The sequence below is a fragment of the Crocodylus porosus genome, unplaced genomic scaffold (assembly GCF_001723895.1).
Source record: "Crocodylus porosus isolate Cpor-Errol unplaced genomic scaffold, CroPor_comp1, whole genome shotgun sequence".
Taxonomy (NCBI): Eukaryota; Metazoa; Chordata; order Crocodylia; family Crocodylidae; genus Crocodylus; species Crocodylus porosus.
Window position 1 is genome coordinate 9,234,213 of NW_017728936.1, and position 15,408 is coordinate 9,249,620.

Consider the following 15,408-nt stretch of genomic DNA (forward strand, 5'->3'; position numbering starts at 1 on the left):
TTTTTGAAGATAGGGACCACATTGGCCCTCTTCCAGTCCTCCGGCACCTCACCAGAGCACCACGAGTGCTCATAGAGCCGCGCCAGGGGTCCCGCAATGACCCCAGCCAGTTCCTGTAGAACCCTAGGGTAAAGATCGTCCGGACCAATTCTGAGGTAGGAGGAAGAAAGAGGTATAAAAAAAAAAAAATATCCACTCCAGAAAGAACGCAGCTCTTTGCAAGAGACCCCAGGGGTAGCAAAAGGGGCCAGGAAATGAAACCTGACCACAGCACTGGCAATACCTCCTCAGCCATCTGCAGCACAGTCTGAAAATATTCTGAAATGGCACACAAGTTCTCTGGAATGGAAAAAACAGCCTTGAATAGCTGCACAGGTCTTGGAGAGCTGCTGTACAGATGAAGGAGTTCAAACAAAGAGCCCATTGATCAGGAAGATGGATGCAACTGTGTTTAAAGGTTAGGAATCAGACGGGGATACAAGTCTCCCTTACTTCCCTGCAAGTCTTACATAGATAATGTGAAGAGATAGCAAGTTGTTCAGGAAGGCTCTCACTCTACATTTAAAACCAGCTTTATGGAAGTTAGGAGTATTTGTAATATTTCAGGTTGTTAAAGTGCCAAGGATCCCAAACTGAACCAGAGTACTGCACAAACACAACCTTCATGACAGCTTGATGTGCAAGCGAGACTAAACCCAAATCATCCCATTCTTGTTAATTTATCATTGCAATATGTATAGGACACCCACTGCTGTGGTATCTAAGCAGAGATCCAATTCCCTCATACTAAGCAGGAAAACATTTAAAGGTTGCATACAAGAAATTGAGTTCTCATCTCTTAGCCCTTCTCAAAAAACCCTTTTGCAATCAAACCCGTATCAGTGACAGGGTACGCTGCACCTCCAACTCCCAGCTTGGTTTTTTTGTGAGCACACTCTTTCATTTCTTTCAGGCTGGAATCCTCCAACTCTTACATGTGGTCAACTAGGATACTCCAACTGGGTTTACTCAGCAGGTAGACTGGCTTCAGCTACCCTACAATGCCATCCTTCGGAGACTGTAACCAGCTTGCAAATGCAGTGACATAAAACAGCTTCTCCAAAAACAACGTATTAGTTCATTTTAGGATTAGGAACAAGGAACAACTTAAATTAAGGGTTCTTAACTGGGTTTACTCAGCAGGCCTGGCTAGATTTAGTTGCCCTGCAAGTCTGTCCTTCAGAAGTTGTGACCAGTTTGTGAATGCAATGACATGCGCTGGCTTTTTCAAAACAAAGCATTATTTACTAGGAGCAGGAACAAAGTGTCTTATTGTTTCCAAGAACCTTCATCCATAAGATGCCAACACTTCTGTCAGTCCCACCTAAAGGCTTATGCAGAATCTAGTCCATTTCAGACACTGCATTCAGCGTGGGGAAAGAGAGCCAAAGCTCCTGCCGTCCATGCCTCTCTCCCTCTTCTGAGAAAGGACTGTATTTGCATTAGTTCCAGAGGATGCTGTTTCAGTTTTCCCACCTGAAGGCCCCCTGAGGTTACAAGGACCTTTCCAGGTAAACTTCAAAGGGACAGACACTCGTATTGTTCTTCTCTACAACCAGTGAAGTGCAAAATCCGCCCAAGCCTGAATTAACCCCTAGTAATCCTCTAGGAAACACCACAGACCTCGGATATCCATATAGTATTACCAGCAGCTCCCATTTTACCTGTGCTAGCCATCTGATGTAGTTATTGCACTAGTAAATCAGCTTTGTAACCAGAGGACATTTTGCCTGTTAGCGTAAGGGGGCCAGCTGTCAGGACTTCTGCATTCGGTTCACAGCAATGAAACAGACTCTGTGGGTCCAAGCAGGCCATTCACTTGAACTCCCTGGATCTCATATCTACCTACCTACTCATGGGAAAACATACAAGATTTCATTATCTGAAAAGTGCAGTGGGCTTTGGGATGCAAGCTACATCTGTGTGAAATACTATGGCCTTCCTCATTCCATTAACAAATACTAAATGTCTTAGGTTATAGACATTACTACGTAGTTGCTCTCAAAATCCATTCATTTACTCGGATCACCTGACCTCTGAGCATATCTGTCTGGCAAAGGGGGAAAAACAAAACAAAACAACAACAAAAAACCACCAAACCTGTGATTTGAGTTTTTGAAAGAAAGAGGGAAATCTTTTTCTCGCTGGTACTAGTCAACTCATGAGATATGCAAGAGAACAAGCCACTTAACACTGCCACCTGACAGAAGAATCAGTGTAGATTCAGGGAACTCCAGGAGGCAGGGGGATTGGTTAGACGGAGGTGTGGGTTGCCCTCAAAAACCAACGAAGGGAACAGTCCCGTTACCTAGAGGCTCTTGGACAGGGCAGTCTGAAGCCAGATTTGACATGAGTGACTCACTAACATACCAGATACAATCACTGTATGGCTGGGGGGTTGGGGAAGTCAATTAATATACACTGACAGAGAAAAATGCAGGAGGGGGCAAGGCATTTTTTGGTTTTATCAGAGTCAGCCTTACTTTACAGTCTTATTTAGCCTGCAAAACCTTCTTTAGCCTGTAAAAACTGTTCTCTCCTCTGCGCTGTATATTCACTGAATTCCAGGTTGTTCGTACCTGAATGGAATTTCCTCCGGGGGGAAATCCAGATAATACCGAATGAAGAAGCGCTCCGAATCTTCTCGTTCCCCATCAGCAACAACGCTCCCGTTCAGCTTGATGACAGATGGCAGTCTGCTTGTAGACACCAAGAGAGACTTAGTGAGAACATGTTAACTTAGTAAGGATGATCAGCGATAGGCAAGAGCTGCTTGGTGCAATTCTATCACTAGGGGGAATCGCACAACATAGCCTAGACCCTAAGATCATGTTCTCTAAAGCAAGCAAGTCCCATGCAGCTTCTTAGAGAAAGTGTACATACAAGTTTTATATATAATCTGACACACGCCCACCTTCTACTGCAAGCCATTAGAAGCTGTCAAAGCTCTTTGCAAACAAACATTTGTTACTAGCCTTAGACAAAAGTACACTGTCATTATACTCCTCGTGGTGTTGGTAAAATTGAGACAAGCAAAACTCACTCATAGCACCCAACAGAAAAGCCAGAAATACAACTAGGAGACCAAACTACCTGTTTGACCTAGTAGACACTCAGACCTAAGAGTTTAGAAGTGACAAGTGATTTGGGTGTCTCAAAATGAAAGACCTAAAAGGGGCCCGAGTGTTTTCCAGAGGTCTTGACTACTGACCCTTTAAAAAGTAGTGCTCACAGACACCCAAAGGACCTGAGAACTCCAAAAGCAAGTTTCAGCTCTTTCAACTTCTGTGTTCCTCTCTTACTCAGAAAAGCCAATTAATATAGCTAAGTAGACTGTAAATCTGTAACATGTGAACAGTATCCCCATCACATTCTTCTCCTCCCTCCATGCGCTCACATATTGATTGTTTTGCCTCAAATCCTGGGATTGTGCAGCATTTTATGAAGCAGATCAAACAACTAGCAGACCTGGCTATTACCAGCTTCCGGCGCTCCTCAGTGGTGTAGGGCTGTAGAAGAGGGATTCCTAACAATTTCACTTCCTCAAGCTTGGGGAAAGAGTTGAGCTTGTCAATGTCTCCCCAGCAGTGTAGACCTGCTTTAAGAAATGGCTTCTTTAAATAAACACATAAAGCATGTATAATACATCAAAGAATGCCAGACACGACCAAAGAGCATGCAAGATGGGAGGATGACAACTGGAGATGTTTGAAGCCAGTTTATTGCTTGTGAAATACAGGAGGTGGAATCCCTTTTGCTGCCTACATGAAGTGGCAGCAGGCACGCTCATATGGCATCCTACCAATCTAAATGGCAGAAAGCAATTTAGTCTCTAGGTCCCATTTAGACCTCGGCCCCTCTGCTGCATGCCAACAATTATGACAGATGTTTCAATAAATAAAAACTCTGGTTAAGTACCAGTAGTAATAGTCACAGGACAGGCATCACTTCAGGACTGCCAAATTGTCATCAAATAGCTTTCAGGTATCATCCTGGATTTGATTTGAATGTGCACGCTAGGAGTACCCCATTCCCTAATCCATAAAACCTATTAATAAAAATATCTTCGCCCAATTCCAGCCTCTGAAAATGGAAGCAAGTTGTGAGGAAAGCAGAGATCATGCGACAGTGCTGCTTTGATCGCATAACGGGATTAAGACTGATACTTACCTTTGCCTCCATTCACTCAGAGGCAAATGTCTTTATACATCATGCTTCTCACACAAATATTCCAGATGTTTAGCCTAACTAAGTACCAAACGTTGTGCACTTTTACTGCAAGTTGTTGCGTGGCTTTCACCATTAAAATAGATAAAAAGAAACAGCGTCAATGGGAGATCAGTTAAAATAAAAACAGAGGCCTAATTTAACTTATCCAAGTAAGGAAATACCGGCTGCGTCCAGACGAGCACGGGCGTGCGGTATGTGGCGCTGCAGAAACATCTGCAGCACCACACGCAGCGCATTCAGCGGTTTTCTGTGCTGCAAGGTAAAAGCGTTGCAGGGTGGATTTTGGCCCCTGGAGATCAAGGGGTCAACCCCCCCCCAGGAAAAAAAAAAAAAAAAAAAAGAAAAACCTGCACAAAAAATGTGGAGCAGTGCATGCGGGGGCAGCACACAATCGCCCCAAAAAACTGGAGCCTGGCTAGCTGGAGCCACACTCCAACTAAAATCGGCCAGGCTCCGAGCAGCAGGATCGCTGCTGCTGCAGCACCAGGAGGCTCCCAGGACCCCAGGTAAGGCTCCTGGGGCCACCCCAGTGCTGGCCCCAGCCTCCCCTACTCTGCCACATGCCAGAGGCCACATGGCACAGGCGTTCCCAAGGGCCAGGTAGCAGCAGCACAAGGTGTGCCACTACTTATCCCCAGGGAAACAAATGTCTATGCTCATGTGGATGTGGCCATATGGCCAAACGCTTTGGTTGTGGCACACACTGCAATGATCTCAGACCAGAATCACAACAATTCTTACTTGTAGCGTGGGACTTTACAGGACAATACAATTCCTTCCTTCCACATAAGTACAATATACTAGACAAATCAACCTATGATTCCAAATGTCCCTAGAGTCACGAGGTCAGATGTAAATGGATTTCAAAGGCAGAAAAAGGCCAGTAGGTACTTGGGTCATATTAATCTTCTAAACTCACCGTTGCCTCCCAAGGGGAAAGGGAGGGAGGAAGGTAGAAACCTGGCCTCTACAGGTCAAAGTGCTAAATATACCTAGAGGAAATCTGGTGGCTAGAGACAATTGCATTTGAAAGAGAGATCAGCCTTTTTATGCTGCTGAAGGTGTTCATTCTAGACATTAAAATGTGGTGGAACTCCCACCACCAGGCCCCATCATGATGCCCATAAAAATACCGCTCTCTGCTAGACTACAGGAACCAGAAGGACAAGGAGCAAGTCACTGATGACCTTGGTCCTGCATTAGTTTTTACGTAATACAATTCCTTATGCTGCAGCTTCACTAATATTGAGTAGCAACAGCGATTTCAAGGGCAAAAGTGGCAGGTACTAGACTGGCCCATGGGGCAGCATATGACAATTTAAAGAAAGAAGAGGGATGAGTAAAATCAAGGGGTTTGGTTTTATGTTTTCTTAAACTTACATTAGGGTATCAGTAAGTTTCACATCTACCTACCATTCAACCTCCACAAAATTAGAAGATTGGAAACTTGTAGTAATAAGCCAAATTTTAGTACCTGCTCTGTCTGAAGGAGTGGCGCAGTGCTTTGCCTGTGAAGTGATCCTTCTCAATTCATCTACTACATCATAGCTAGCTAGAGGACAGCTGTGCAATAGATGGCTTCATGCCCTGCCTTTATTTAGGCAGTTTTTTGGGTTCCTCTAGCAGTTATGATGGTTTTAAAATGATCAGTTTTCACAGACTCTGTTGTCAAGGTTTCTTCCCACCTGTAAGGTTTAGCTCAGGTTTGGGTCTTGGGATTTTTGGTCCTCAGACCATCAGTGCATTACAAAGTATCCAGGACTTTGGTGCATCTGGTGCCAAGCCAGAAGCCTTCATGTGGCAGGCAGTTCTCTTGCAACAATTCAGCAAATTACTTCTAAAAAATTCCATTTGTCTTGCTATAGGAAGTTTTAGATTATTTGTTTAGTACTTACGGAGAATACTGATGCCTGTGATAGGTGTTTAACAACATGTTGTTAAGCCCTCCCTCTAAGGCTTTGTAATAATAAAATCAACAGCAACAACAAACATGATGAATTAAATAGGTCTATAATAAAACCTTTAAAAGGCATTTTAGGGAAGGAAGAGATAAGAAGGAGTCGTGACCAATGATAAGGCAGCCAAACTGGAACAAGAATTCACCAGGAATTTGGGTAGAGGGTTTTTTTTGTTTGTTTTATGTCCATCATAACTGCTAGAGGAAACTGTTTTTGGGGTTTTTTTTGTTTTTTGTTTTTAATTGTGGTTACTTGAAGCCTAGGTTCTCTGACTCAGCCCAGGAAGCACAGTAGATGGGGCCAACGATAAGCGACCACACATCATCGACTGCAACATGCGCTTGCTGCTATTGAGAAAAGGACCTATAAAAGAAACCTAAAACACGGCTTCTGGTAAGCTCGATTCCATCAGTATGTGGATGCCATTGGAATGGAAGGCAAATACAGGCCATGGGATCTATTTGTAAAATTTGATCCCTGGCACGTACCACTGTGATACTATGCCCCTATAAGCCAAGGCCAGAATCTTGCGGGTAGTTTTACTATAATCTGACCTCGGAACAGAGACCGACTCCTCAGTTACAAACATTTTTTTCCAGCTACCAGTATGTTTTTTCCTCCCCAGAACACATGGGGAGTTGAAGGCAAAAAACATCTGCTGGCCTCTAGCAACCTGCAAGTTAACGTTTTTTTGTTTCATTCCCCCACCACTGGTCATTTCCCCCACTCCTACAAGTCCACTGCTAGGATATCGGCTCTATCACTGCAGCAAACCTTGCTTATTACACCTGCGTGATAGCAGCAGATCCACATGCGAGCCTAAACCATTACTTGGAGAACAAGAAAGTGCTAGAAGCTGGAGGAGCTGAAAGGAACAGAGACGGGGTAGGGAAGAGTGCTGCTTTCTTGCTCGCCCTCTTCTCTTCACACTGTTTTCCTAAGTGATTGGTCTGGCTTCTCCTTGCGTGTTCTCAGAGCAATGCCATGAGCAAGTGGGCTCCTATGGCATTTCTAAACCTTAGATCAGGGTCAATGGCAAATGTAATGCAAAACACATCCATCTCTTTCATCGCAAGAGTTGCAGCCTCACTGAAAAATGTTACAGAAAGTCTGCATGTTGCTCGGGATCTTGGGAACCAGCTCCAACTTGGGGACTCCACACATGAGATCACATCAAGTCCACCCACACTGCCCTGACACGACCCACCCTCAAAACTGTTATAGGTCCAGAGACACCATGACCCAAATCCAGCAGAGATCAGTTACTTACCTCACAGTAACTGCTGCTTTTCCAGATATTGAGAATCCTACTCCTGATATGTGCATACTGTAGGTACCTAAGGCTTATGAAAAGAAGAACTAATATCCACCCCATAAATCTGGGGAGGCTTTGGATCCAGACCTAAGAACTTTGCAGCCTGGCCTGCTCCCTCAGTAGAGCCTAGCTGCACTCTAATACAGTCTGGCTGGCAAGTGCAGAGAGGGAACAATTCATGGCGTAAGGGATCTCTAGCCCAATTAGTGATACAGGCATACTTGTACTGCAGTCCTCTTTGGGCTGCATTTATCAATTCTGTTTAGACTGGTTAGCAGCCAGAATAGACAGGGCCCAAGGTGATGGCAGGTTCCAATATATCACCAATGAACACATGCATTCCCACTTTACTGCAGATAGCTTATGCTTTTCATCCACCACCTCCTCACCTGTCCTCATTTACTTAATGCAGCAGCAACCAACAGAAAGCAACGCTGACTGCAGCATGCGCCTTCAAAGGTGCAGGAAGCCATTACAGCAAAACAGCACACTTCCCACCCTGTTCAAGCATACGTTTAGATTGCACTGAGAGGAGAGTATTACTCCCCCTCTCTCAGCTCAACTGGCATCATCTGTGCATGGAACACAGAGGATGCTGCTTGCGGTACCTCACCTGACTTGTGCAAGTTTATGGACCGCAAGTTTGGGAACAGCCTTGCCAGAGAATCTTCTGAGTCTTCAATGGTCGTTACGTGATTGTTAGCCAGGATGAGCGTGTCAAGCAACGGAAACATAATTCCAAGCTTTCTGATTTCAGTCCAGTCCCGAAGATTATTGTCAGTTATGTGGAGCAATTTGAGAGACTGACAGCAAACCGGAGAACAAGACACTGTTTCATAGTCATTAAGGCACAGGAAGAGCTCCTCCAAGCTGCACAGGGAAAGAAACAAACTTTTAGTTCCAGAGTCCCTGTGAAATAGAAATGGTTCAAGAGGCCTACGCACATGGCTTAAACATGGACTGTGCACAATTCGCAACACAAGGTCTTCCAAAGCATCCTGGGAATCTTTTGACTTTGGGATATGTTTTCACCCAGACCTCTGCTTCACCAAGAGTTGAAAGTGCACGTCACAGGGGCAACTTGCTACTAACATTTCTTAAACTTCAAAGGTGTTCCTAGTAATCCATCACTTAATGCATGTACACACAGAAGCACTCTAAATTGGCATCGTACCACCACCTCTGGCCTAAATGCATGAGTTTGTTGCACCTGCAAGAAGCCTAAACCAGCACTTACATGGACACAGGTATTATAGGGCATAAATGAACATTTCTTTTCATAGCCAAGGTTATGGGCATTCTTGTTAAAATCCCTATTAATTTATGCTACCAACACCTCAGATAAATAGCGGTTGCTACTATTAATTATAAGAGGGCTAAACTGGTTCCCTGTGAGATGTCCTAATAATACATGCTTAGTTAAGGTTGCTTTTATTAAAGCTGAGTATACAGCAGTAAGGTTGGATTTACAGAGAAACCTGGTATCCAGATGAAACTGTCCAGGAAATTCAGGGAGGCAGACTGTCACTGCCAAGTGGGATTTTGGCTGAGAGACAAATCAAACAAAGTCAATTCATGAAAAACATGACAACATCTTTAATGACCAGTGGCCAGAACCTCAGATTTACATCTCATCCAAAAGCTATGAGCAGAGCACTGTCCAGTGCCATTCATTCAGAAGTGACTCAGAAGAAAGGATGTCACATACTAAATAACCAGGACTATAATCCATTAACTCAGCACCAATATTTAGACTGAGAAAGTGTGCCTTGAGCATCACAGACATAGTGCAACCCCAAAGAAATGAAGCTTCTCCTCTGCTCTTCCCACTCACTCCCACCTCTCCTGGCACAGACATACTTTGCCTGCATGCAGCAGGTACCTCTCCTCCATGCCAAGCTCCCCATGCTTACTCTGGTAATTCCTGGAGTATCGTGTGGACCGTTTCCCAGGAAGTTTTGCTGTTGTTGAGCACAAGTTTGCGGACACCAGAGAAAGACCCAGCATACCTTCTCTCTAAAACTGACAAATTCAGAGGGTTGGAACTCAGGTTTAGAAACTCCAAGTGGGGAACATTTGACACAATTTTACTGACCTAGGTTGGGAGAAAAAAAAAAAAAAAAAGAGAGAGAGAGAGAGAGAGAAAGTAGTGTATCAGGAAGTAATCAGACCTTGTGCAATAAAATTTCATCTCCTAAAAGGGACCCTCCAGTCTGACTGTGCCAAAGAAATTATATGGTAAAAAAATAGGGCTTCTTGATAACTATCTGTAATTCATACTCCAGCTATTCACTGATCTAGATTGATTGGCTAATTGCTCGTTCACCTCAACAGTTCATTTAACTATTCTCTTAGAATAACTTGATAAGGGAAAGCAGACCCCTTGGGAGAGGTCATAAAATTCACCTGAGCACCAGTCTACAAAACGGCAAACAGGAGAAGCCAGCATCTCAAAAGGCTGCTATACCCTTCTCTGGGCAAAGAAGGAAAGGCATGGCCTCTGACCTTATGGTGGTTATACAGATCAATTGCTCAGTTTTCCATTGCTCCCTACGAGCCTAAAATAAAAGACTGATAGAAGCTCATTGTACACACAATGAATTCCTTATTAGATTCCATTACTCCAGGAAAACATCTTTCTTAAAACACATGGTGCTGAAGCTGGAAGGTTATGAATCAAAACTGAACATTCGTATAACAGTGCTTGGGGCTAGCTGTGCTGTTGGTATGTACCAGGTGTGCACCTGGAGGTATATCAGTAGGGAGTAAGGGGTGAATGATTAGGAAGACAGAGAAGCCAGACACACATGTATGTCTGAAAGGTGCAGAATATAGATTTAGGGCATGAGACTAGGCAGGTATTTGTCTAAAATACCTTCAACATGTGTAAAGTTATTGGAACAAATGATTAAACAGTCAATCTGTAAACATTTAGGGGGTAAGAGAAGGACAAGAACAAATCATGTCAAACCAATCTAATTTTCTTCTTCAACAGGGCAATGGGCCTAGCAAATGAAGGGAAACAGATGAAGTGAAAGAGTGACTCTGTCATGGGCACTGTCATAAGCCTGGCTATTCTCATAAGCTACTTAAGGAAATACGGTCTAGATGAAGTTCCTAGAAAGGCCTACAAAACTATTCGATAAACATGCTCCAAAAACAGCTATTGGGTTGCTGTGAGACTCAAACCAATCCAACAGGGTCCCAACAGGGGTTCAATCCTATTCAGTGTTTCTATTTAGCTACTTGAATGATGGAATAGGGAACACAATTATAAAATCTGGGGATGAGACCGGGCTGGGATGATGGGCGCTAGACACTTTAGAGAATATGCTCAGAATTCAAAATGATTTTGGTAAACTGGTGAAAGGATCCGAGAACTGCAAAATGAAAGTCAATAAAGAGAGGTGCAAAGTTCAACATTTAGGAAGGACACATCAAGTGCAAATACCAAATGCAGAATAACTGCGAAGGCAGCAGTATTCCAGAAAATGATGTGAGGGTTACAATGGCCTGCAAACCAGATGCAAGACAGCAATGTAATGATGTTGCAAAAGAGGCAAAATATCATTCTGGGAGATTTTAACAGAAGTGCCATGCATAAGATGGCAGGTAATTATCCTGCTCTCCTTGGCACTGGCACAGCCTCATCTGGAGGACAGCATACCATTTCTGGCACCACGCTTGAAGAAAGATGTAGACAAATTGGAGAGAGCACAGAGGAAAGCAACAAATAACTGTAAAGGATTCCGAAAACACAATCTACAAGGGAAGCTGAAAGAACAGATTTCTTTAGAGAAGAGAAAATAGAGGGGAATGCGATCACTTTTGCACGCAATTAGAAAAAAAAAAGGGTGTTATAAAGAAGACAGTGCCAAATTGTTCTCCCTGCCTGTCAAAGGCAAAACAAGAAGTAGCTGGCTTAATTTGCAACCAGGGGAAATGATAGTAGATATTTCTAATTAAAAGGATAGTTAAGCTTTGGAACAGTGTACTTAGTTTTCATTGACGGGTTTTAAGGATTGGTTAGCCTGGGGGCGGGGAGAGCCTGCAGCATGCATGCCACAAGTGGCATGTTGTAGCATGCGACAGATCAGGGAGGAGACTGGCACCACAGTGGCAGGGAGCACAGGACAGGAAGCAGAAAGCAGAGTAGAAAAGGCAGGGAGCATATGTGCATCTCTCAACTGACCATGGCTTTTAATAATATTGTAGGCCTACAAGAAGCAGAGTCAGGAAGCAGTGAACTAGTATCTAGTGGACTTTTAGGAAGCAACACAAGCTACTCGTTTCACCCTACTTCCTAATAAATAGATGTCTGTTATCATAGCACTATCATCACCACTGTCACTAATCAACTCTAGCTGGCAGCCTCAGAGGATGAACAGCAACGGAGATGAGACCACAAAGGTGGTTCCTCCAGGGAGTGCTGAGGTGGAGGCTGGATAAGGAAGATTTCACTGCTGTCCCTGGCCTTGCAACATCTGTTCTGAAGGGAGAAGACTTCCAACAAGACACTATTCATTAGTTTAAAGGAACAGGACGTTCGAATAACTGGGGATTAAGAGACTTAACCCACCCCCCACACAAAAAGCCCCCCAACCCAACAACCACCACCCTTAAGATTTCATGTTGGGTCTTTTCCCTATCAATTTCCAGTAATTAATAGTAGGATAAAAGTAGAGTGTGAGCTGGCGAGAGGACAGGACACCAAAATGTACTATATTTATTCCACTAATAACGTATTGCATTTGTACAGCAAATTTCATCCAAGCACCTCACAGTACTTCACCAGCCTTAAATGAAGTTGCGTAACACCCCCCTGACATAGGTGGGTGTTCTTAATCCTGCTTCAAAGACAGGAAAACTGAAGACAGACTGGATAAACAACCCAAGTCAAACAACATTACTGGGAGCAGAACCTCGGAGTCTTAACTACCTGCCCTCAAGACCACTTGACTACGCTCCTGCAATTAAATAATCTACACTGCTCATTAACCTCTTGGTGTTTTAGGATTGTCACTACTCTGCACTGATGGAAAATATATTTGTCACCTACAGGGTGAGATTATAAATCCCCAAGTGAAGTGCCTGAATGAGTTACATTCATCAAGCTTATTTACTCTGACAGCTAGAGTAATATACAATCTTCGAAGGTGAACTTGAACCGATGAAGATGGGTGCATTTGCCAACGCTGAAAGGACTGAGAAGAGTCTCATAAAAAACTTAAGTAGTACAAACAGCAAGAGCAGAAGGTATTACTGCTCTGCAAGGTACATGCATAGCCATTTTACCTCATGCCAGTCTTCGAGTTTATTGTCAGAAAGATCCAGCTCAGACACATGAGCACAGAAGGCAGCAATTTCATTCTCCTCTCCTGCACAGGTGATTCCACAGCTGTTCAGTACTAGAATGCTTGGGAGGTTGAGACGATCTGAAACGGCAGAGGAACAAGATACCTTTCAATCAGCCTTGGCTTTCCCTAGCTAGGTAAGTTCATCCCTAGGTCTCAGGGCACACAAACCAGACATATATGAAATCCAGCAAAGGGAAAGAATTAATAAGCAGTTTAACCATTCACATCTTCCAGGTGCTGGTTGCATATTAAAGGGATTCCAAAGTAAAGATAAAACATACTAAATAATACATTTTGCTACAAACACCACTTCAGGTTTTTTTATTTTAAAGATCTGAAACATTCTACCAGCTATTTGCATTTCTTTCAACCCAGACAATGAAAGCAGATTAGTAAGTATCATTTTGCCTTAAATTCCATGTCTAATACAGTTTACTTTTAGGCTTTCGTGCCTTGTTACAAGGCCAAAACATTTCAGTTAGCAAATGCAAAGGCATGTTTATTTTTCAAAAAAAAAATCCACTGAAATTAAAAATAATTGTGGCAGCAATTCTACAGATCACAGAGTTTATAGAAGAGTAACTGGTCTCACCCACCTTACACTGGTACCTCGCTTCTGATCTGACAGAACACCCTTAAAATATTGTCGTAATGCAGGTAAAGATTTGCATGCCTATGTTATAAGCACACACTCATGGGTTAATTTTGCTAAATGAAGAAAATCCAACAGAAAAATTAAAGAATGTTTGATTAATAGCAGGAAGTTGTTTCAATATGGAAATTCCATGGATGGATAGAAGGCATCACGCAGCTCGCAACCTCCAAGTACAAAATAATTTTTCTGACATGTCCTTGTAAAGCCCGTCAAGATATGAGACACAACAAAAGATATTATCTTCCTTAAAATAGTAAAATTTTTATTCTCCATATTTGACCACCTCATGACAAAAGGTACATTGCAAAGATAGGGAATTATAAGATGGGGTGATGAGATTTCTGAATTCCTGCTTCATTAATTGTGGCTAACATTAAATGATACTGCTATACTTTCAGTATTTATGATGTATTTTTAGATTACCAAGTTGGCCAATTGATAGAATCACGTCAGGCAGTGCACTTTTTATTTTAATAACCAGTGAAGCGAACAAGTAAAAAGCCTGTGCACGATCTCATCAAGAAACTCAGCAGTTTCAGTACTTCATTGCATTTGACTCTTTGATTCTAACAGCTAGTGGAAAAAAAAGCTTATACTCACAGAATACGATTTACGATTTTAATTCTAATAATCAAGCGATTCTATGAAGTGAAAAGCTAATTAAGTGATGGAACATGAACACAGTGAAATAGATTCAGAACTCACAAAATATTACGTAAGATTCAAATACGTGGCAGACACTATACTTTAGGGACACCCAGAATATAAAGATGGAACCCTGTTTTCAAAAACGCGTGTAGTGTATTAAATAGAGGATACAGCAAAAATATCTGTGAGATCCTCTGTTGTGATTAATCTGAATAGCACACAGTATATTTTGTCCTTGACTGAACTTGACCCCTTTTGCTCCCTTTCTGTCAAATCTTGTTACTTATCATTTTCATCCAACTAATTTCCCTGCATACCCCCACACTTCCTTGGGGCTAGTTTATGATATAAGTTGACCTGATGGAAATTTAAACTACAACTACAACTAGAAATAACCAACAGGGGTAACAGTACGGTGGCTCTGGTGTGGCTCCTCTTAAACCAAGACTGTACGACTAAAGTGAAAAGAAAATCCTATAACCCAGATTTGGGGGGGTGGGAAGATTAGAGATTGCAAAATTGACCCAGCTCTGGTTAAGGCCTTAAAAATAGAGATACAAATCTTTTGGCTCCTAGGAGCTACAAGGATGCACTTTGGACCAGTAGAACTTCACGTACATCTCTGAATTTCCTTACCGAAAGTGAGAAAACAGGGAAGTAACACCCACAGGGTGCTAGCATAACATACCTAGAAACTCTATTGTTAATGACAAACCACACAACAACACAAGTGTGATCGTTTGGCTTAGCCATTCAGTGGGATTTTTGTAGTCAGATGAATGTAGGCACTCAGTCCCAACACTCTTCATGCTCAGAGTGACCTGAAACCCTACCTTTCATAGGTGATCCCTGCGGCGTTGCTGGCACGTGCACCCCCATTCCCGGACCACGACGATACGGGAAGTTCTCAGGACTGTATTTCTCACAAAGTACTTGCATGAAACTCCTTCCACTGGGCTGATCCATATTTTCTTCTTGGACTTCTACAGTCAACACAGTAAGAAAACAAAAAATGCACTGTTAATCCACTCTCTCCAGCAGAGAGCTGTGGACTTCATTCTACTTCTTTAAATAGCTAAGAAAAAAAGGCCAGAGGGATAGTAGCAATGAGAAGATTAATACCAGTATCCTTTTTGTTTCCCCAACACAAGTGCCCTCACTCCCAAACAGTCTTCAGGACAGTACCCCTGCCACCCCTAGTTACAA

At 42.9% G+C, this 15,408-nt stretch overlaps 1 protein-coding gene across 2 annotated transcripts in view; it reads right to left on the reverse strand.

Annotated features, from left to right (window-relative positions):
- The window catches only part of TBCEL (tubulin folding cofactor E like), a 28,468-nt gene that overhangs the window by 7,756 nt on the left and 5,304 nt on the right, over positions 1–15,408 (reverse strand). For both annotated transcript variants that reach the window (XM_019547059.1, XM_019547058.1), the window contains 6 exons: positions 15,036–15,185; positions 12,838–12,977; positions 9,456–9,637; positions 8,156–8,412; positions 3,508–3,634; positions 2,619–2,735 (listed from right to left, as the gene is read on the reverse strand). In XM_019547059.1, the coding sequence (XP_019402604.1) occupies positions 2,619–2,735; positions 3,508–3,634; positions 8,156–8,412; positions 9,456–9,637; positions 12,838–12,977; positions 15,036–15,185 (973 nt within the window). The remainder of the gene's footprint in view (positions 1–2,618; positions 2,736–3,507; positions 3,635–8,155; positions 8,413–9,455; positions 9,638–12,837; positions 12,978–15,035; positions 15,186–15,408) is intronic.